The 23,783-nt window shown below is 47.6% G+C and overlaps 1 protein-coding gene and 1 long non-coding RNA gene across 5 annotated transcripts in view; one reads left to right on the top strand and one right to left on the bottom strand.

The window, feature by feature from the left end:
- Adcy1 (adenylate cyclase 1) overlaps positions 1-23,783 on the bottom strand; it is a 116,395-nt gene that overhangs the window by 22,133 nt on the left and 70,479 nt on the right. The window contains exons 9-14 of the mRNA XM_038310528.1: positions 18,380-18,574; positions 18,154-18,251; positions 16,524-16,608; positions 9,695-9,784; positions 9,100-9,353; positions 8,526-8,652 (exon numbers count right to left, since the gene is read on the bottom strand). Of these exons, the coding sequence (XP_038166456.1) occupies positions 8,526-8,652; positions 9,100-9,353; positions 9,695-9,784; positions 16,524-16,608; positions 18,154-18,251; positions 18,380-18,574 (849 nt within the window). The remainder of the gene's footprint in view (positions 1-8,525; positions 8,653-9,099; positions 9,354-9,694; positions 9,785-16,523; positions 16,609-18,153; positions 18,252-18,379; positions 18,575-23,783) is intronic.
- LOC119800373 lies at positions 7,725-23,673 on the top strand. Of its 4 annotated transcripts, none has more exons than XR_005283011.1 (4): positions 7,725-8,132; positions 14,952-15,224; positions 17,142-18,681; positions 19,063-23,673. It is a non-coding gene; the product is annotated as an uncharacterized LOC119800373 (long non-coding RNA). The 4 variants fall into 4 exon arrangements; XR_005283010.1 differs by having other exon boundaries at positions 7,726-8,132; positions 21,111-23,673; XR_005283014.2 differs by having other exon boundaries at positions 7,730-8,132; positions 17,142-17,198; positions 17,354-23,673.

Raw genomic sequence — 23,783 nt, 5'->3', positions numbered from 1 at the left:
GCAGGATTGCCACCAATTAGACCGTTATGTCCATACCAGAGAACCATGCCTAGATCTTGGTTAGATCTAGCATAATTCTGCCAGACAGGATGACCCAGGTAACAACTACTGGGAAAGAACAATGTTGGTCTACTTTAGAAGCAGCTGTGACAACATCATTGTTGTAAAATGTCCAATGTGTCCTAATTGTCCAGACTTGAAGCGTTCTGTCTGTTTAGTTGATCAAAGCGTATCTGTGGACTGTTGAAGCCTACAGTCTATATAAACTTTATGTTAAGGGTTTCTGTTCATGGCTGGTTTCTCTTTGTGCATTAGCCAGAACAGGCTGCATGCCGTCAAAGGGCTTTTCCCTTGTTCCCCGAGTGGCTAGAGGGGTAGACTGGTGCTCCAACCTCACTAAGCACCCACGCAGGACTCTAGATGCACAGGTCCACATGACTACTCTTCCTCTTTCATCCCAGACACAGGACCGGGGCCTTACTGTGGGGTTGAAGGATTCTCCACCCCGCACTGTAACTTTGAGTGGTGGATAATGACTCTCCCATTGTCAGGGTCTACCCCCCAGATCCCGTTCCTGTCTCTTGAGCAACTCTTGGGAGCCTATGTGCCCACTCTAGACAGCAACAGCCTGAGGCAGGTCTCTAGTCTGCCTTCACCAGAAAACTCAGCACCAAGTGGCTGTCGTCTCTCCAGGACACCACATTCCCATCTCCCAGAACTTCTGTGGCCTCCATGAGAGCTCACATCCTGCTAGCACTATGACAAGAACGCTATGAGATCTGGTCTGCTGAGGATCCAGCTCATCCCAGTGAGGGCACAGTCTCTGAACCAGAAGCAGGAGATGAGGCACTAAGGACTGCCAGCCAGTCGTAGCCTGCTTACCGTGAGCTACAGCTCCATAGAGCTAAAAAAAAAAAATACAATGTCAGGGATGGTCCCATGAGGCTCAAGGGACGCTACCAGTGGGGGCCAGTGGCCTATGGTATGCCACAGTTCTCAGAGATAGAAGTTGTATATTTCTGCTACATAACTTGGCCCTCTACAGGATTTGGCTTGAGACATAGTCTAAATATGTGTGTTACGCCATTCATGAACATCAAACGCCTGGTACAGTAGAAATGCCACCACAGCGCCTTTGACGCTTGGGGCCTGCCATGGAAGCCATCCATGGGCCAATCCCATGTGGTTGTCAGTGACGTACAGGGCAGGACAGGCACATGTCCATGAGACAACACCTTTCCATCCCACCTTTAAACCACGGTTCCTAGGGCTGCATTTGCCAAAGGCGTTGGGGAGGGCTACTCTACTCTCCCTAGAGATGATTTTACCAGCTACATGTTGCTAGGTCTCCTGTCGAATTCTAGATTACCAGCCAAGCCAAGAAGTAATGATTTCAAGGAGCAAGGAGAGGAAGGTTTGAGTCAAGGTGTTGTGATGGGGACACAGAGATCACAGGGTGAAAGTCCAAGCCTAGTGCAGGGGGGCCTAAGTCATATGTATTGGTTTTGTTTTTTTGTTTTTACACAAGATCAATGAGTTAGCATAAACCAACAGAAAGGGGCAGACTGCAGAGCATGAAAACACATGAAAGACAGTCCTGGGCCCCAGACTCCAGGTCAAACCAGAGGTGACACTGGCTACCGCCACCCAGACAGGCTGGAGCCCACTCTGCAAACAGAGGGGCACGGTAACTGGTGATTCTGAAGGGGGCTCAGAGTCCATGACCTCTGCTGGAAAGAAAAACAACATGAGGGGATTGGGCATGCTTTTGTCCTGACCCACCGTCAGGGGTGGCTCTGAGTGACTCTGTGACTTATTCTGGGTCTCTCTCAAAGGTCAGTGGCCTCCGACTTCCGGCCTCCGTCTGTTCATCCCCCGTTCCTGTCAACAGAGCATTGCAAACACCCTCTTCTCCATAGGAAATATATTACTAATTATATTTAACTTGCTGCATACTAAGTGGACCCCAAACAAAAGCCTGTAAAGGGTAGAATTAAGATGGAAAAAAATATATTTTAAAAAATAATAGCTTGGTTGTATTAATGGCACAACGGTATTTATCCTCTCTAAAATAATTACTCTTACTATCAGTAATATTTTCATTAAAAAGACAAAATAATTGAATATTCTTTGCTTAAAAATAATGTGCTGTAATGACCCCTGACTTCTGGGGCATATGTCTTAAGGGAGAGGGGACAGTAGAAGTCAGATAAAATCAAAACAGAGAGGAGCTGGAAAGGGTCACGCGTGTAGGTGGGGAAGAGATGGGGACATGAAGTGCTGATAGCGGTGTAGCCAAAAGACACGGCGAGTGAATGAGTCACACAGAAACCTACAGCCCTGCAACCCGAGGGAAAAGTTCAGCTAGACGTGAGCGCAGAACATGACAGGAGACAGGGAAACAGTAAAGACCGAAAGTTTAAGCGTGGGTAGGAAATGGGAAAGAAGACATGCATTAATTGTTTTGTTTGTTTTGTTTTCGAGACAGAGCTCTCTGTAAGAACTGACTGACCCGAAGCTCACGAGGTAGACCAGGCTGGCCTTGAACTCACAGAGATCCTCCTGCCACTGCCTCCCAAGTGCTGGAATTAAAGGTGTACGCCTCTACACCCAGCCCCATATAAAAGTGTTATATATGTTCTTAAAAAGGAAGTCTAAATTTTCTTTTATGGTTATGATTAATATACTTTATGCATGTATATGGAACTTCCAAAGACTAGAAACAGGATTTTTTTAAAAAAAAAAAAAAAAGCACTAAAATGAAAACTATCCCTGGCTCAGCACACTGTACTGAAAGGTTTTATTCTAGGTTCTGCCTACAACAGCATTTGGATTTAGGGAACGCTAGGGCCTTTGTTCTTCCTATGTTCGCATGTGTCTTACTCTGTGCACAGGTCAAAAGATTTCTGTTGTTGAAATATGACTGACAAATGTCCAATCTACCCAGAGCAATTATTTTTAGAAATCAAGCATGATTGTTATATTTTTAACGAGATGAAATTCTCTTAAGATTTTTTAAACAGTCAGGAAACTCAGTTTTGGTTTTTTTTTTTTTTTTTTTTTTTTTTTTTAAGGAATAGCTTACTGAGTGACACACATTATTCTTGTCAGCAAGGTCGCATGAGAAACACACTGAACTGTTTCCAAAATATGCTCTCAGCACTTCTTCAAAAGGCGTTCCCTTTCTCATGTGTGCTCCATTTTAGAACTGATTGGCCCAGCACATCTACCAACGATGACGAAGCATTTCCAAGGTCAGAGCTGGTGTGCTTGTAATTTTAGATAAAGTACAAGCGGAACAACTAATGTCCTGACCTGGCAGCTCCCTGGGATGCTGACGTGTGTACGGGTGACTCTCACCCATCGCCCTGACAGAACATTCTCAGTCAGAGAACACCAGCAACCCCCAGTGTAGTGCCAGAAATAAACAGTGTGTTCCTCACAACCAAGAGCCAACACAATTGCCCCACCCTCCCCTGTGAGTCCTGCCAGTCACAGACACCTATCCGGAGCATGGCCACCACGTCATTCTTTTTGTTTGCTTGTTTGTTTCGAGACAGGGTTTCTCTGTGGCTTTGGAGCCTGTCCTAGAAACTAGCTCTTGTAGACCAGACTGGTCTCGAACTCACAGAGATCCACCTGCCTCTGCCCCCAAGTGCTGTGATCAAAGGCGTGCGCCACCACCACCCGGCTCACCACTTCATTCTTTCATATCAGGACAGCACACTACTTGATTTTCCTATGGTCGCTACAAAGGCACTTTCGGATGTCCTCTTTTCCTAGTATGTTTCTTTGGAGACACCCCCAGCTCTAGGAGCCACCTCCTTCTGGAGCAAGCCCAGAGAGGGAAATGAACTATCCATGTACAGGGTGCAGGTTAGTTTTATATAAACTTGGTACAAGCTAGAGTCATCTTCAAGGAGGGAGCCTCAATTAGAAAATGCCTCCATAAGATTCAGCTATAGGGCATTTTCTTAATTGGTGATTGATAGGGAGGGCCCAGCCTATGGTGGGTGGTACCACCCCCAGACCTCATCTAGAAGATCATAGGAACAACCCTAACCCTCCTTTGTTTGATAACTGCCACACAAACTAGGGCACACTGTAACACACACCCCTTCTGCACACATAAAGACCACGGTATAACGATGATCAGACAGGGCCTCCAACACTCCATGGTGTCACTTACCTCTTAGATCAGGGTAGCTCAGGCCAAGTAGACTGGGCTGGAATAGCTGACCCTATAAATCTCCCTTTTATGCAATAGCAGAGGGGCCTGGGAGCAATGTGAGCCCTCCTACCCACAACAGACTCCAATATTCTCCATCCTCTCTGAACATTCTGAGGTAGATGTTCTTAATATTCTCCACCGACCTCCAGTCGCCAGTGGCAGGTGGACGTGCCTCCCTTACAGACAAAGGAGATCAAGGTGCACTGTCGGCTGGTGCATCCAGCCTGTTGTCTAGAGGACTGTGATGGTGTAACCCCATGGCTAACCTGCATAAACATGTATGTAACAGGAAGAAGAATGAAGCTCCGCTAGGCAATGCTACTGACAGGCTGGGCATGGTAGCTACTGCAGTATAATCTGCCCTGACTAGCCAAACACTGGGTTCAAAGAACTTGATCAGTAATGACCATGATCATATCCTTTCTAGCTAGTCTATATAAACGGGTGGGTTTCTGTTTCCTTTTTTTTCCCTCTGAGAATAGGGTTCTGAAATGTAGGATCAGATCGTGTTCTGGTCTAAACTGGTGGGTTTCTGTTTCCTGTTTTTTTCCCTCTGAGAACAGGGTTCTGAAATGTAGGATCAGATCGTGTTCTGGTCTAAACTGGTGGGTTTCTTTTTCCTTTTTTTTCCCTCTGAGAACAGGGTTCTGAAATGTAGGATCAGATCGTGTTCTGGTCTAAACTGGTGGGTTTCTGTTTCCTTTTTTTTCCCTCTGAGAACAGGGTTCTGAAATGTAGGATCAGATCGTGTTCTGGTCTAAACTGGTGGGTTTCTGTTTCCTTTTTTTTCCCCGAGAACAGGGTTCTGAAATGTAGGATCAGATCGTGTTCTGATGAACAGTTCTGAAGCTGTTTCCATAAAAAGTCTTACAAAACATCATTGAACAGCTACAGGAAATACGTGCTATTTAGGAACACACGGAACATGGGCAGTGTAGCAAACCTCTAGGAAATTAACAGGCTTCAAGTCATGAAAGTCCTCTGACTACAGGAAAATTAATTTTGAAGTTACTAACTACAAGATCTTTGTAGAATCTTCCAGATCAAAGTACACACTCCTCCTCTTTGGGTGGAGAAATGAAGAGGAAAATCCGAAAATACTCTGGAGCAAAGGAAGATGAAGTTACCCCACATGCCAGCACTCCCAGAACCATTATAACCATGCGTGGGGTCCACAACACCGAGCAAGCAGAGCACTTACTTCAGAAAGGACACGCCCCTCTCGAGTCACCGCTAAATGGCACTAAGACAACAATAAATACAGCTGTGACTCATCACAAGAAATTAAATAATACAATCAGGCTTCACAAATATGAAAGAAACAGCAAGGGCTGCTATGGCCAATTTTAAGTCAACAAAGAGCAGTTGTCAGGGAAGGACTGAATTCCCAAAGCCAGTGCAGCAAGCAATGCAAATGGGAGGCCTAAAGGGCCTCATGGTTTGAGGAACTTGAATTTTACTTTAACGTCTCCTCCTTTGGCAGCAGATAAACCATCCAGTTCGGAGGCTTCATTTCATTCCTCCTAACATTTATGGAAGAAACAACTCTAATTCTACTGAAGTCTCCCAGAAAACTACAACAAATGGAAGACTTCCCCACTCATGTGATTTGTTCCCAGGGTTTGTGTGTTTATGTGTGTTTTGGGGGGCCCACAACTCAGTCCTCAGTGTGGTGGTGTTGAGAGGTGGTAGGACCAATCAGGAGTGAAGGATGGGCCTGGTGGGCTGGTTCAGTGGGAAGGTGCTTGCTGTAGATGGCTGGCAGAAGAGCCAGTGAAAAATGGAAGGAGAGAATCAACTCCCCGAAGCTGTCCTCTGGCCTCCATATATGTGCTGTGGCATGCTCACTGCCCCCAAACACGGACATCATTTACGGCATGGTAATACGAGTGAGAAAGTTTGAAGAGGTGGGGCCTAGTGTGAGACAATTGGGAATCGTCTGGCTCTATGTGCCCACTCACAGCCCTGAAGTAAGTGTGTGCCAACCAGAGGAAAAAAAAGATATGTCCTATAGCATTTCAGAGTTCCAGGAAAAGAACCCTAATTTCATACATGTAAAGTCCCTGTTACTGTTATATATGCGCAGAAAAGAAAGCACGGTCAAGAACCTGTGGGGTGAAGGAAGAAAGGCAACAGGGTCTGATCTAGTTCTGCTGATGGGTGCAGTCCACAGGCAACCCTCCTCAGAGTTGGTGATGGCTTCAACAGGGTGGGGATTCGCCCGAGATTAACCATTTACTGGTAAGCAAGCTAAAAGGATCCATACAAATGAACATAAACATTAGAATTATGTTTGCCATAAGGATTATGTCTACTAATTCAATGAAAATAATATGAGTTGCTGGGCATGATGAGGCACCACGAGGCAGGCAGGTCTCTGAGTTCGAGGCCAGTCTGGTCCACAGAGCGAGTTCCAGGACAGCCAGGGCTACACAGAGAAACCCTGTCTCAAAAAACCAAAGAAGAAAATAATGTTGAAATGGAATTATGCCAATAGTTAAAGATGAAAATCCAAAGAATTTCCCCAAGGGCAAAGTGAAGCCTGTTTATTTATGTAGGGTTGTATGGCCAACGTGGTATCTAAAAATAATTAACCCAGCTAGTGTTTGTCCGGACAATGAGGCAAGAGTTTGAGGTACTCTCACGTCCCTACAACCTGACTAAATATCCAGAGGGCAAACAGACAAAGTCCCGAAAGTTCCATGTTTTGCTGGGGTTACGGGAAAGCAAAGGGATGTTTCTTGTTACCTGTCTATGGAAAAAAAAGGTGTTGGTATGTTCCATCTAGCAACCCTGCCATCATGCCATGCATGCATGAGGAACACATTCAAGGGAACACATCTGTGCCCCACACTTCCTGAAAACCTATATGGAATGGGTGGGGGTAGAAGGTGTGGCTAGATGGAGAACCACATGACTTAATAACAGTAAATACTACATTTAATAACAAATATGGCGATTTAATAATAAAAGCCAAGGGAAGGCCATGTCAATCCATACAAGAAACAAAGATGTCTACCTAACGGGTGATGTGATCACCCCCTGAGAAGGAATTCACAGCCAGGCCCCCTTTCCCCTTGCTTAGACTGTAGAACAACTGGATGCTCTCCCTAGTAAACAGCCTTATAGACCCCCACCTCGTTGTGCCACCTTCGTTGTTGTGAAGTGTCCTGGCCTTCCAATTTTATCTAGTGTGCATTTTTCTCTAGTAAATATTCACTATGAGATCTGAAACCCAAGTATCTGGCTGATGGCAGGCAGGGTCAGTGGACCAGAGCAGGCCAGAGCGGGCAGCCAGCTGGGTTACGCCGGAAAGACAGTTGAGTTCAACAGAGACCACGATCGATACCACAGCTGCCATAGAGGCTTTTCCCATTACCTGGTGTGACTCGGGCAAAATGCAACTGGCCAGGGTTCCTTGCCAGGAGCTTGCGAATGCCGTCATCAGGAGCACCCCCCACACCTGGACGCTATGAACCAATAGGCTCCTTAGTTCCTGCTTCCCCATGGGGCGAGTCCAATGGTAAGGGCCACAAGAACTGGCCACCCAACAGGATTCATGACCCGCAGCCCAGGGACAGAGCCATCTGCACAACCAAGCTAAGAGAACACGGCAGGCTTCATCATGCCAGACCTGGGGACAGGGTGCCAAGAAGGGGAACAGCACTCCATTTTATGGGTGCTCACCCCACTTTACTGCTAGTAGGAGGAGAATCTGACCAGTATTGGCACTACAAGAAGCTGTTGGAATCCGCAACCAGGACTACTTGATGCCACGCCCAGCCCTTGCCATTCCTGCTGCTACTGCCCCATCTCTTCCTTCCACCATCCAGGCTGCTGCTCAACTCAGCCCCAGGAAAAGGCTCATATCAACAGGATTTCTCATTCCACCAAGTCCAGGGTAAGTGGTGCAAGGTTTGGCATGCTCAACTCAGCCCCAGGAAAAGGCTCATATCAACAGGATTTCTCATTCACCAAGTTCAGGGTGAGCGGAGCAAGGTTTGGCATGCTTATTTTTCAAAGGGACCCTAATGGGGTCCTGGCCATATCCAGGCCCTAAGAAAACAGTCACTCTAACTGCTGTCCCCAGCCCATGCATCCTACAGCCATAGCTACAGTCATCCCATAGGCACCGATCCTAGAACTCAAGCCTCGAGGGCAGACCCAAGTAAGTCCCTGAGCAGCTCTTCTGCACTACCGAGCGTGATCTCTGGCTGGCCACATGGCCAGTTAGTGTCTCTGCTACTTTCCCCATGGCCAGCTCATGCCCCAGGAGACAGAGGGCTCAACTTACCTGTGCTGCCCAGAGGTAGTCCAGCCGCAGCCTGACATCCACTTGCCTGGCATGCAGGGCCAGTGTGCATGAGAATAGCAAGATCGCCATGATGGGCTCATAGCTACGCCCGGAGAGAGCACCGCCCCTGGGAAGGTGGAGAAGAAACCCCATTAGTGTCGGTTTCTAGGCAATATAGGGCCATCAAAGCCTAGGTCTGGGCAGAAAGCCATCTATGGATAGAGAGGCCTAAGGCTCGTGGGTCTGACCCCAGGCCTGATTCTCATCTCAGCCAAAAGCTAGAGGCTTTGCTAGAGTCTAGACTAAAGAAGAGAAATAGAAAAGCCACTAACCTAAAAAAAAAAAAATGTATATATTTGGTTTACATTGGCTTGCTAATTGGTGCACATGCACAAGTGTGTGTGTGTGTGTGTGTGTGTGTGTGTGTGTTAGAGAGGGAGAGAGTACTATGACTATAGAATTAGTAATTGAGGCGATGATCAAGAATAATAGTGATTCATGCAAATTATTATCAGAGGAGAGTGATAACTAACATCACCCTGTCTAGAGTTTTCCCTCGGGGCGCCACACTCACCCAACCTTGGTGTATCCACTGAGCTCCAGAACAAGGATGTAGGATGTTGTCAGCCCAGACAGCAGGATCATCTTTGGCAAGGAGGACACCCGCAGGAATATGGCTAGTGGGAGGGTGCCCACCAGGCAGCAGAGCAGGGCATGGTGCGCAGACTCACAGGGCAGGGCAGGCAGCACAGTGCGCCGGCCGCCAGCTGCAAGGACCACTAGGGAGCTGTTGGACTGGTAGCTCCAGGCCCAGGGCAGGCAGCCCACCTGAGGAGCAAGGGCACGAAGGCTTAGGAAGGCCCAGTGTCTGGCCTCACCGATCCCCCACCCAGCCTTCTGCAGTAGCCTCTCCCCCACCTATGATACCAGCAGCCAGGCCTCAAACTGCCTCCGCTGCTGCAGCCTCCCAGTATCTATAGAAAAGGCTGGAGGCGGGAAAGGTGGACCACGTAGTACCAGCCCCTGTCGGGTCTCCAAGCCAAACAACTCTATCCTGTGCTGCAGCTCCCTCTACTCCTACCGCTCCCGCTATGACTCCTAGTTCCCCACTCAGCTTCTCCAGCCTGTTGCTCCTGCCCCTGCGCACGCCAAAAGTTAGTGATACTCACCACGCATCCTAGGGCTACTGAGTAGATTAAGACCACTATGAATACACACAAAACAGTGCGGATCTGGATCGTCAGGCACCCTGGAAAACACTGAAGAAGAGAACCTCACTTTAGGTTAGGGATGCGGCAGCTCAGCGGTAGAATGTTGCCTCCCATGTAAGGCTCTGGGAGGTAACCCCAGTGACCCACAAGGGGTAGGGGGAGAAGGAAAGGGGGAGAGCTTTAAAAGTACACTGTGAGTGTGAAGGTACTCGGTGTTCACAGTGAGTCCTCTGAACGAGGCGGGGTGTGGAGCCCTTTGCCAACCCCAGGGGCTTACTAGACCATCCGTTATGCAACGGTCTTGATTACTTTTATCTATTATCCCCCATGTGAAGAACTTGCCAAAAATAATTCATAACACAGACACACACAGACACACATACCCAAAGCATTTAAAGGATAAACAGCCATCTCCTTCTCCCAGGCACCCTGACTGGCAACAAAGTTAACTGAGTAGAAGCACTGGGTATTTTTATTATAATGCATTCTCCTACCTCAGGAGTTCCATACACCCCTCCCTCCCTCTCTCTACTATCTCTCTCTCTCCCCCATCTCTGTCTCTCAGTGTCTGTCTGTTTGTCTGTCTGTCTGTCTGTCTGTCTCATGTTCTCAAAGTTTATCATCACATACAGGTTTAACATAATTCTTCAGTTACTAGAATTTTTATTTTTAATCAATTTATTTACTTTGACTAAGGTGTGAAATCATTAACAGATGCTATCAAGGATGAAGTAGGAGGTTCTTTATTCTCAGAGTCCTAAAAACAAGAGTATAGATTACAATGGACACCCACTGCCCCTTATGGAAAGTAACATAAGCAGACAGAGCCTGGGTCTGCGGGACTCCATGGCAACACACATAGCTGTTTCTGTCATCCTTCCCACAAGGCTGGAAGTGTGGCTTTTCTTGTTTAAAAACTGGGAGGCAACAGCCACCAATAAAACAAGCCCAGGACCATATATCCTGGGGTCAGGATAGTGTGGTGTAGGTAGCATATGTAGCTGGCAGATCTTTGGTTTGGGTTTCCAAGTCCAGACCCTACAGTGCTTCATAAGATCCCTGGCTGACCTCAGAAAGAGGCATCATTTGATATGAAGCCTAAGGACTCTTATGATCTTGCCTCTCTCTCTCTCTCTCTCTCTCTCTCTCTCTCTCTCTCTCTCTCTCTCTCTCTCTCTATTTCCCTCTTGATCTGATCTCTGCCACTGGGGAAGACACAGCTGCAAGTCCCTAATCATCAGAGAATGTTCCCCAGTTCCTGTCACAGCTTAGCTTGGTATGGTTGGGAATTCATGCAGAGAGACGGACACATCCCAGTCTGCGGTCCACACAGGCCCAGGAGAGAGACCTTGGAGCAAGGTCCTGGCATGTTCTATAGGTAATGACTCCTAAGAAGAGCTCTTTGCCCGATGCTATGAAGGCAGGCCAGCAGAGGAGAGATTTTAGTATCCTGCATGTATAAGGCAAGCTATGTTGTCCAGTAAACTTCCCGGGAAAATCACCTATTTACCATTTCATGCCTGTGCATAATTGGACATGCGTATGATTAAAATCAGATGTATTGTGGGAAGGGATATTCTCAGTAGAAAAAGTCGATATATGAGCTAATCTATCAATAAAAACAGAGAACTGCCCACTTTACATCCTTAGTAACCAAATCCCTTCTTCTCTCGAACCCCATGTAAGGAAGCATTGAGAACCCACTCATGTGGCCCACCAGAGAGTGTATCCTTTTTTAATTTAAACTGTGGACTTGCTCCAATAAAATAATCTTGCTTCCTTTGCAAACCTGTGCAAACTCTTACTTTCAATTCTTTGGGTAAGCCTAGAACCTGGAAACATCTGCCCCAGCCCCTGGCAATGGTAACACTAAGACTTGGTAGAAATGGAGTGTCTGATTGCCACAAGCCCTGAGCCTTCTATCATGAACTGGGTGTTTTCTGGCAGAAGTGGCTGCACACGACAGCACCTCGTCATCAAATGGACATGGTGTACTCAACAACACTGAACTCAAGACTCAGCAACACAGACTTCCATTCACCAGGGCCAGCCTGGTCAGCCTCTGCACAGCCTAGGCATAACAATGGGTCCCATTCATGAGCCTTACAAGAGCTCCAGAATGCAGCAAGCTCCACAGAACAGTTTAAGGACCTACTGGAAACTTGCTCACAGTGCCAGGGAGGTGACAGTATCTTGCAAGCATTGGGTCAGGTTTTCCAGGACTCTCTAAATACCCCAAACTAGCAACTCATACAAGATGTGCATCCGCACATGCTAGTTCAGGGCCAGAAGGATGGCCACATAAGCAGAAATCATACAGAGTAACTTCAGTAATTAACAGGCAAGACTAGGATTCTCTCATAACCCTTACAAATGTTTGTTAGACTGTCAAAACTTCTATTCAGGTTATGAACTACAGCAAAAATAAAAATATAACAAAATGAGCATTTATTTAGCATACTTGGTATAAACAATGGTTCTTAACGGCCCCTAAGGTTTCTCACCCCAGTTCTTGTACCAAAGACTATGAGTGCATATGGCTGGAATCACATGACATTACACCCCTGCAGAAGGGATTCTAGGTTTGTAACAAGTCATTCAGATGGGAGTAACTCATGCATCTAATCTGATCATATGATATTTTTTGCCGTTCCAAAGCTCTTTAGCTGGAGGCAACCCCACTGCCCTTTCTCCCCAGCCCCATGCTTCTGGCGCTACATCCAAAGAAAGAAGCTGGGCCAATGCCACAGAGCTTTGGCATCTATGATAATTAATAATTATCATAGATAATTAATTATTAATTAATAATTAATAAATAACTCACAGATTGGGAAACATTATTTGTAAAATATACAGGTGATGAGGGGATAAATATTCAAAATATATATGGAATACAGGCAATTCAATAGCAAGCAAATGAAAATTTATTTTTTAAGCAGGCAAAGAATATAATGTATACTTCGCAAGTCAATATAGCAAAGTCCAATACTGATACATGGGCAACATTCATCACAAACCATTGGAGACATACAAACTAAAACCAAAATGAGATGTCCATGGCCCAGCTGGAGTGACTTATTAAACAACTGACAGTTGCAGGGGCTGGAATGGACATTCACACAACCATTACGGAAAACAGAGTAGAGGTCTGTCATCAAACTAAGAACAGAACGTCCATGTGATCCAGTAATTCTCCTGCCAGATATACATCCAAAAGAAAGAAATCAATACGAAGAAGAGAAGACGGGCCATGTAGCTAGGAGGGTGTTTGCCTAGGAGACACAAACTCCTGAGTTCCACCTTGAGAACTGCATACAACAAGCTGCAGGCATGCCCCTGAAATCCCAGCACTCAGGAGGGTAGGAGGAGGTTCAGAATTTCCCTGACTACATAACGAGTCTGAGATCTCTCTGGGATATGGAAGATCATATCTCAGGAAAGAACTGAAGAGACAGCTGTGCTCCCCTGTCCCATGGTCACTTCTGCACTGCTCACAGAAGCCAAGATGGGGCCAGCCTAGCCAAAGGTACCCTGCTGACCAACGAACAGACAAAGAGCGGAGTACTACTCAGCCCCAGAAAAGAAGTAAACCCTTCAGTCTGTACCAAACCTTAATAACCCTGGAGAGAGTTACATTAAATAAAGTAAATCCAGTGCAGAAATGCACCGCATGGTCTCACTTAGGCATGGAATCAATCAAGACTCAAGTTCACAGAAGGGGAGTGAAGAACGGTAGGTGCCAGAAGATCCGGTAAGGAGCTCATGGGAAAAGGCTGCAAAACTTCAGTGAGCTGGGAGGAGCGAGGTTGTGAGACGGACTGCACAGTAGAGGGGCTACCGTGAGTGCCAACACAGTGCATGCTTCAAACCTGCTAGGGGTTGACTTTAAATCATCTTACTACAAAAACAAACAAACAAGCCACTGTGTGTGATGCGACAAGTACGTTCACTTGCTTGACTTAATCAGTCTGCAACATAATGTATAACATCATATTGCATCTAATACATTTGATTACCATTTTTTAATTAAAATAAAAAAAATGTAATGGGAAAAAGAAAAGCAGAGCTCTTCTTTTTTCTGGACGGTGGGAATGGAGGGGAGTTGATAGTGAGTTTCCCTGTGCCACTGAGAGTCTGGAGGGGGACGGTGCAGCAGCAACCCATAAGGAAACAGTGAGTCTCACAATTGCCCAGAACTGAATTCTACCCACCATAATGGACCAGGAGTCAGTCATTCCCCACAGCCTTTTGAGAAGCCATGGCTTGATATCTTAGATATCAAAAGACAAGCATGGACTACACTCTCTAGAGCTGGGAGCTCACACACAGATGAGATTTTGTGTTTGATGGCTGCGGCTATGTCAGGAAGCAACAGGAAACTCAGATGGTTTTGACCTGCTGTTCCTCAATCAGGGAAGCTTGGCTATTGTCAGCAAACACTGGAGTTCGGCTGCCTCTTCGCGCTGATTTCCTTTCCTTGGAAAGGACTTCAGCAGGAGGAACAAACAGGAAATTTTTCAAACAGCAGGCCAGAAGAGATGTCCTTGCTTTCTCTCTCTCCTGGGTCTGCAAACTTAAAACTCCAGAGGCTGACAGCAGCCCCATCACAGTCAGGTTCCTACAAAGAAACTCCCTGTGCTGACGATATGCACGCCTCCCACATTCCACCCCTCCGAGTGCACCCAGTTGAGGCTGACACCCCGAGCAGGAGGCAAATGGATCTTTTGAACGACATGGAGGGCAGAGTCCCCTGTTCTAGATGCATGCTCCTATCTGGTAGAGATAAAGATGAAACTGCTGTCATATTTTGGTCACCCCAAGGGAGGCCAGCATTGGACCAATACTAGCACCAAGTGGCAGAGAGACCATGCAAAATGAAATAGTCACCTGGCTTGAAGCAACCCTGAGTTCTCCCTCCAGTCCTTTCTGGCTCATGCTCAGTGTTAATTCTCTGAATGTTCTCGATGAAATAAGTAGGAAGGGAGTCGTCTTTAGGAACGGGGACCAGTGCAACTGTCCCCATGGACACCATGGAAGAAAGCATAGCTACACTATCAATACCACAGTCTCCTTGGAGATACATCCCGGCAGCTGTCCGTAGTCCCACCTGTGTGGCTGGCCATGCTGGACTCTCTCCTGCTTGGCTTGACTTCCCACCTGCTGACCTGCCTGCTATTCCACCCCCAAGCCCCTACCGCACCATCTATTCCCACAGCCTCCGCCATAGCCTGATCAGCCCCAAACTGAAGCACAGAGTTCAACACAGCCTGGTGGATACCAGTCACCATGTGGCCCTTAGTTCATCCACCCTGACCTGGGGCATCCTCCTGGGAGCTGAGTCCCACCTGCCTCTGTTCCAGCTGAGTGCAGGTGCCTGCCAGCATGAATCCAGGCACCAGAGAAGGCCGGCCCCTGAAGCCATGGGAGCTGTCGCCTCAAACCCACCAGTTTAGGAAATCCTCCGTGCCGCTCTTTGGTGAGGCTAGGGGTGAGTATCCGGGGCCTGCTGACCTGCCTGTTAACATCCAGGAGTTATTCTGGCCTGAGTCCCCACCCAGGAGGGAAGCTGTGTTTTCACAGGGGGTGGTTTCGGGGAGGCCATCACAATTTGATCTCACAGAACATGCGTTCTACAGAGCCAGGTGGTGTTTGGACTTGAATATTAGTTTTATGGGCAAGATGCTAGGTCAGTAACTCTACCGAGGGGAACTGGGATCCCCCAATGAGATACTGGTTCATGAAGAATTGTGTGACTCAGCCCAGGGGTCCTGGAGTCTCCTGATGAGGTGCTGGTCATGAAGAATGGCGTGGCTGTTTCCCGAGGAACTGGGGTCCCCTGATGAGATGCTGGGTTGGGCTCCAGGGGCCCTGTGTTCCTCAGCTATGCTGTGAGCTACTATGTCCAACCCCCAACACACACACACACACACACACACACACACACACACACACACACACACATCTTCACATTTTTTGCATGTACCAGGCAGACACACTGGCTCCCATCAATGCAGACAAAATGACAGCTTCAAAAATTACCATCCCGATGTCATGCTTTCGTTCTGAAGCCAGAAATTTCAAACTAAACATCACTCAACCTATGGAAGCCAACAAGCTGTAAATGTGGTCTTAATATAGAGTATCTTTTAAATTAGAAAAAAAAAAAAACAAGATGTACCTGGGAATAATGATGGAGTTAAACAAGTGAAATCAGACTAAATCCTCTCAAGGGGTTGCAATTTTCAACAATTATACAAAAGTAAGCCCAGGTCTAACATCCCCAGTAGGGGTGTGTGGGAAATGGGGCACTGGAAAATAGGCTGAGCCTATAAGGAAAGAGCAGAGGGCCAACAGAAACAGACCTCTAATGGGAAGTGAGGAGACAAGAGTATGAAAGTCCAAATTGCACTTGAGCATCAGAGTCGTGACAGCACAGATAGCCCACCTGGACCACACCCACATAGACCAGTTGCATGGATATATAAGAAACAAACTACCCTGGGCACTCCGACCAAGTCGCAAAGGGAATAAATACTTCAAGGTCCTTTTTCATCAGTATTACCTCCCACTGATTGGGCCAAGAAGGCAGCCCCCAAAACATGACGCAAGGCGCAGTACACTGGACTCAACCAGCGCCTTCCACGTGGACAGATGTCTTCTACTTGCCACTGAGAACGAAGGATAGAACCGCTTTGCCATGAGACTACCTACACATTGAATACTCAGGTACATGGTCTTGGACATAGGCTCACATACCTGGACACCTGTAGAAGACACACAAACATACCTGGACCCGCGTGATGTGCAGGTACAGGATACAGGCCACCAAGAAGCAGATAGAAAACACCAGCAGCAGCAGGACAGCCACACTCCTGGAGACAGAGGACACAGGTCACTGGTCGGTGGGAGCTAGGTACAATGTATATCAGATAGATACCTCAGAACTGGGCCAGGTACAATGTATCAGATAGATACCACAGAACTGGGCCAGGTACAATGTATCAGATAAATGCCTCAGAACTGGGCCTCTCTTCCTGGCCCCCATGCCCAGAATCTCAGGAGGAAGCACTGCCATTATCCATTTGACACATGTCCCTGGGGACTGACTTGGCCTGGTTGTCTCGAAGTGAAGACACTTGGGGCTTCTGGATGAGGGTCCCATGACCATCATCATCCTTACTACCTCACCCCAAAGTTAATGCTTGGCTTCAGGTCACATGACTTTCTGGAAGGCCTTTCCTCCTACTGGAGGAAGTACTTGACTTCGGGGAGCTGTACTATTGATACTTGTCTGGGAAAGATGTTTCTAGAAAAAAAAACATAACCCCTAGCAAAACCATCCAGGAGACTGCCAAGTTCACAGTTGTCTGTGCAGCCCACAGCTGAAGCTTCCTGTCCTTCATAGGTATAGAGAACTTCTGTGTGCTTTCTGGAAACTCTTAGGAGACATCATGCCCTGAAGGTAGGTCCTCCTGGGAAACAAGTACCCAGTACCCAAAGAAATGGACAACCAGAAACTTCCTGGTGTCTTCCTCCAAACAAAAGCCTCAAGCTTACACTGACTCACAGGATGCTTAAATGTCATTTAAACGGCTCTGTTTTCTTTCTTTTTCACAGTCTACTTCTTATTTTAATGTCTTTTAAAGTGATGTGGACCCAGGAGGCAGAAAGGCCATGTGTTCTCTTCAGAAGGCCCTCTGAGGACAACAGTACATGCCATTTCAATGAGGAAGCAACACATACACACACACACACACACACACACAGAGAGAGAGAGAGAGAGAGAGAGAGAGAGAGAGAGAGAGAGAGAGAGAGAGAGAGAGAGAGTGTCTTGGCATTCAGTACTAAAAATGGTAAGAATGTTGTATGCCAACAGGCTTGTCAAAATACCAACCTGAGCGCATGAAGAAGAAAGGCAGGTGGCCAATGCCCTCCTCAGATGCCAGGCCCAACAGAAGAGTAACTGAGGAGGGGACCTGGAGCCCATAAAGACCCCCAGGTCCAACCCCAGTGTTTGGTTTCAGAGTGAGATGGGTTTGTACACTTGGTCCCTGGACAGTGGCACTATTTGGGTAGTTTGTCAAACCTTTAGGATATGGTGCACAATGGGAGGAAGAGAGTCACGGAGCATGAGCCCCAGGTCACACACACTCCACTTCGAGATCCATCCTCACGTGAGCAAACGGCCTTATGCCCCTACCACCCAGGCTGAAGGTCTCCCCTGCTGTCACATTTTCCCTGCCACAGTAGACTGTACCTCCCAACTGTGAGCCCAAATCAGCCCAAATCAGCCCTTCTACCCTTCAATTGCTTCTCCTCAGCTATTCAGTCACAAAAACAAGAAACATAAACCCGCAGAGACCCGGAACTCTCGGTCACCCTCCCACATGACTGATCAGCACAGGGGCAACACTTACTGTGGAATTATCAGAAGGTAGACAAGCCCAAATAAGGCGGCCAGGATGAGGGCGAGGACAACGGCGCTGGTGAAGTACTCATCCTGAAGCTGGTGGTACTGTGGGGGAGGGGGAGGGAGATGGGAGAAGGAGCACGGGTCAAGGAGGGAGGGAGGGAGAGCAAGAGAGTGATCAGCTGGAAGACACAAACTCCTCAGGGATTAGGACGAAGCGCCAAGTCACTCACTTTTTGCTCTCGTTCAGCGTGTTTGTACTTCAGGGTGAAGAAGTTCAGATCTGCCATCTCCAGCTCTGTCTGGCGGGCTTCAAGAAGACGGCTAATGTACCTGTTGACACGTGTGCCCGGAGTGGTGTAGACCACATTGGTAGAGAAAGATGAACGGTTTCTGAGCTTCTCCGAGGCTGTTCTCAACGCCCTCCGCTGCAGTCGCCACGGAAATAGAGAAAACAGCATCAAATGTTCCATCAGCTGAGCAAAAGCACCCATGTGCACTTGGTTGTCGGCCATCCTTACTTGCTGCAGTCTGGGTAGGTTCAGAACTGTGAGGCACTGTCATAGTGCTGCCCTCTGCTGGCTAGAGCTGGAAATGCGGTGCCCTAACACCCAGTATTCAAGTTCCCCGGTCTGTATTGCAAATCACAGAATGTCTGTTTGATATCAGTGAGGAGAGGAAATGGATTCAATGACAAACATGCCCAGGACATGCAGTCACCTGTACCCACTAGCCCACAGACGCAGGAAGGAGACTTGGATGGGGTAACCAAGTCCACATACGTAGAAAGGGGTGCCTAGAAGTTTGCTACAAAGGCAGCTAGCCTTTGTCTTTGAGGGAGGAATGGTGAGAAGTGACAGGTAGCCTGGGCTGGCAGGACCAGGGTGTGAGTCCTCTTCTGTACATCACATGACAGATGCAGGAAGGGACCGGGTTGTGGAAAGGAAAACAGTGTCATCTGAAGGCACCTGCTGTGGTCTCTCAGCCAAGGACTCATAGCAGGGACTCTGATGCTTCCCACGCCCCAGCAGAGGACGGACTATTAGGATGCACTGCAGTGCAGCCGCAGAAAGGTCAGAATAAAGAGACCCCTCCGTGTTCCAGCAAAACACAGACAATAAACACTGGCGTTATGGGAGGTGGAAAAGGAGAGCAGCAGGCTTGCAGAACTCTGGGACTCAAAGAGGAACTGTGTGTGACAAGGGTCCCGGGGGCATCTTTTGCCACATCTATCTCAGGCCAGGAGCTAGAGAAGCCACAATCGGAAATGTCAATGGGTGCAGGTAAAAACAGCAGTGGCCACGAGAAAGCTATTGTCTCTTGGCATAATGATCAAGAATGGGAAACCAGAAAAGCAAAATAACCACACAATGGCAGCTAAAGACCACCACGTGAAAGTCTTTTTTCCAAGAACCCCCAACTTCCCAGTTACCCCAAACTTAGCCTACAATCTCAACCTACATAAGGAAATGGCACCCCACAGCACTGTAAGGACGGAGGCCCTGAGATACCAAAGGACAGCAGAGGCAAACGTCCCTTGGCAGATCACCTTGATCCACACTTGAAAGTATTTCCTAAAATACAACATCCAGTTATCATACTCCCAAAATGTAAACACTAACTTACAGAGACCACCCGGAGGCTAGGATTACTAGCTCAAAGCACTACAATGACTGGTAAAATCCTATGCATCTTCATTAAGAGTCAGAATGAGAAAGAATGCCCACCCTTATTACTATTATCTAGTTTAATTATTACATGGGAAAGAAGAACAATAACCCTGTTTAAAGTAGATATTATTACTGATCAAGAAAACTGAAGATGATTTTAAAAAGTCACTGCAATTGGTTTCAATTAGCGAGGACCAAACAAGCTGAGCGTTCTCTTCAGTAAATTCATGTAGATGATAATCATCCCTCATAATTTTAAAACAAAAGGCTCAGGAGATGTGGAAACAGGGAAGAAAACACACTGTGTCCAGCACACTGGCAATGCTCCTAGCCTTGCTAAGTTGCCATGCTGGAGCGGCTGGAGAAGCCAGGGTTTGCACACATCATGGACAGAATAAGATGCTAGAAAGAGCCCAGATTGGCAGCAGCAGCCAAAGATAGCAATCCAAGATATCCCAAGATAGTCCAAGAGAGCACCCCATTAGCCCAGGAGTCTCCCCAAGCCCAGGCTATCTGGCACTGCTCACTAAGATGTTCATGGAATCAGATGTGCCCAGGAACGCGATACAGAGAAATGAAGTTCCTGTTGACCAATGAGCCCCTAGGGGAGTCAGGCCTGTGCCTATACCTGGAGGCCATTCAGCCACAAAGAAAAGGCTGGGATAAGTGTGGGCCTCCAAATGCCCGAGGCGTTTCTGGGGTGGAAAAAGCTCAGTTCGCCTGGTTACCACCCACTTCATACACAAGCTGATTTCCACAAGGGAACAGAGAAACAGGAACAATCCAGAGCACTTGACTTCTGTGTCGCCCACACAAGTGGATTTCATGTTGCTTTAAATTGATAAGCTTAGATTTAAAGCTGAATACACAAGAGGAGAGGGAAAGGAGGGAGGGAAGGAGAGAGAGAGAGAATGAATAAATGAAGATGGGGAGGTTTCTGAGTGTAGAACAGAGGAACAAATACGCTTCAAAAAATCAGAAAACAAGAATAAAGAAGGCCCTTATCTTAAGCTGGTTGTGCCCCTCAACAGTCACTGCTGGTGACTCCATGCTGGCTGTGCCCCTCAACAGTCACTGCCGGTGACTCCACGCTGGCTGTGCCCCTCAGTGCCTCTGCTGGTGACAATGTCGTTATCTCTGATCAGTGGCATGCAGAGCCCATACTTGCCAGACACAGTTTACAGAATGCCCATAGATAAAACTGTACTTCCACAAACAAAGGTACCATGGCCTGCCTTTGTTAGTAAAAACAAGAGTCCCAAGTATCAATGCCACATAAATCATCTCTCCTTAGGTTTAAAACCTAAGCCAAAGACGGAAAACTCAGACTGAGGGGCAGCTAATGATGTAAAGACAACTGTATGATACACTGAGACAAGAGAAGGAGAAGCAAGCAGCCGAACTGCCTGTGAGACATAATGAAGATCCTTAGAGAAACTCCAGGTCCCATAGTTAGGACACTGAAGGATCCAGAGTGCCAGCTCTCATCTTGGGGTGGTGGATGACAAACGTTTTTCATTTGCCTTTCTTGTGCATTTTTGTATTTGGAGATGTCATCCATAATAAATACCTTCATGGGCAGGAAAGGGTTCGAAGGACAAATGGAACGTCAGCAAATGTGTTTGGGGGCTGGGGTACACTATCAGGATCCGTCCCTGGTGTGCTAACATCAACAGCAGCAAGGGCTCGAAACCACAGGTATGGTAGAAGAGACACCGCACTGGGGCTCTGTGTTATTAAAAGGAAATCATTTCAATGATGGGGCAGGCGCTACACAAGACCTTGCAGAAGGCACAGAGGCCATGATGGCAGGCTCCTGGATTCAACTGTGAATGCAGCACAGCAACTGGGGGTGTATGGTCATGAAGAAAAGAGGCTCTATGGACAGAAAACCTTCAGTAGACATCGGAGGTCAAGCATGCTGGCTAAGGTGACCAGGATCCCTGCTGAAGATCGCTCTGGCTGATCGTGCATCTCCAGGACAGGGGATGGATGGGATGAGGAACCTACCAGACATGTGTGTGTGTGGGTCTGTCTGTCTGTCTGTCTGTCTGTCTGTCTGTCTGTCTGTCTGCTGTCTGTGTCATTGGGGCTAAAATTCCTACTATCTGTGACAAAAGCCAAGCATTTAGTATAATGCAAACCTCCAGTTGCCTGGGCACACATAAAAGCTAATCATCCTCTCCGATGCGATCCATCATTCTGATGAATGAAGTTCTTAGAATATTCTCGGAAAAAGTTCCAGCACAGAGGAACTCACATACACAAATCCTTGTGGCAAGGAACCACTATAAGCAAGAGTCCCGAAAAGCCTCTAACTGCACCAGGAAGACACTTTCTTTAAAAGGTGTAAAACCAGTAACATCAGGGAAAACAACGGTGGGGAAGGCAGCAACAGGGTGGAGCAAACAGACTCAAGGTAAACTCAGTGTAATCTCAGAGGGCTGGACAGGGTGGGCAACGTGGGGCCAGGCACCTTCAGGCTCAAGCACTAGTGGATACAGGGGCTCTGGTCAAGAGCCATCCACAAGGGGGCACTAGAAACCTAAAGTGCACCCCACACTCTTTGGTGAAACAATGTGTGGTCTTCTCCAGAAGGGGAATTAGGGTCTCTGGCTCTGTGTGGTTGAAGTGAAGCCTGAGACACCATCATAACTACCGCCACATGCCCAGAAGATCTGAAGACCCACAAGTGACGGCCTGATCAGCCAAGAGAGAGAACCCTGGCGTCCACAGAAGGCACTGGAGCGCCGTCCCTAGCTCAGCACTTGCAGCCGGCTTTGCTGTCCACTCCCTCAAGAACAAAGTGGAAAAGGCTCCAGTGTCTGTGGGATTACAGATGACGACAGACATGCTAAAGGGAAACATAAAAACAGCTGCTCGGAGAAAACAGATGTTTCCAGGACCAGCAATTCTCTCTTAAAAACCTCCATGAGGGGCCAGTGGCTAAAGTGCCTACCGTGCTAGCACAAGAGTAAGGACTGGAAGGCAGCTCCCTAAACCCAAGCCAGAGTCGGGTGGGCGTGGCAGCCCACCTGTCATTCAGAGATAGGCAGGCAGGGTCAGGGGCTTCTCTGAGTCAGCTGACTAGTTAAAGTAGCAGTCTGGGTGAGCGCTGGATTCCAGGGGGAGGCCCTGCCTCAAAGAATAAGGTGGAGATGAATTGAAGGTGCTCAACATTAACCTTCAGTCTCAAAAGCACATGTGCACAAGTGCACCCCCCTAATACACATACATACCCCCACAACAGGCATGCATACCACACACACATTTTAAAAAATAGACTAAAAATCCCGAGGCAGTGAGATGGCTCAGCAGGGAAAGGCATCTGTCACCAGGTCTGATGGCTGAGTTTGGAAGTAGAAAGCCAGCGGCTACAGGCGTCCACCTGCATCCCATAATACACAGGCATGTAGATGCACACCCACCCACAAGTATTATATAAATTAAATTAATCTCAGCGAGTGATGGAAGCTGGGGTTGTAGTGCTTGCCTGGCACACCTGTGACGCACTGGGTTCAATCCCCTGCATTAAAACCAGATGTGATGGCACACATCTGTAATACCAAGGTTGGGAGGTAGAGGCAGGAGAAGCAGAAGTTCAAGGGCATCCTGAGCTACATAGCAAGTTTCCACGTCAACCTGGGGTCTCTGACATGGAATACAATTTCACTAGGGAATTACTCATAAAATAAAGAGTACCCCGAATTTTTAAGAATTGAAAAAGCTCAATGGAAGCATTGGATGACGTACTAGCCGGTTTTGTGTGCCAACGTGACACAAGCTGATGTGGGAGTCCCCTCCCCTCTGTGTGCTGTGATTGCCATTAATGAATAAAGAAACTGCCTTGGCTTGTTGATGGGGCAGAACTTAGGTAGGCGGGAGGACTGAATTGAATGCTGGGAGAAAGAAGGGCAGAGTCAGGGAGACGTTATGGAACTGCCACCGGAGGTAGATGTGCTGAGAC

The sequence above is a fragment of the Arvicola amphibius genome, chromosome 1 (assembly GCF_903992535.2).
Source record: "Arvicola amphibius chromosome 1, mArvAmp1.2, whole genome shotgun sequence".
Classification (NCBI taxonomy): domain Eukaryota; kingdom Metazoa; phylum Chordata; class Mammalia; order Rodentia; family Cricetidae; genus Arvicola; species Arvicola amphibius.
The sequence above is the reverse complement of the archived record's forward strand: the minus strand, read 5'-3'. Positions and strand labels throughout refer to the sequence as shown.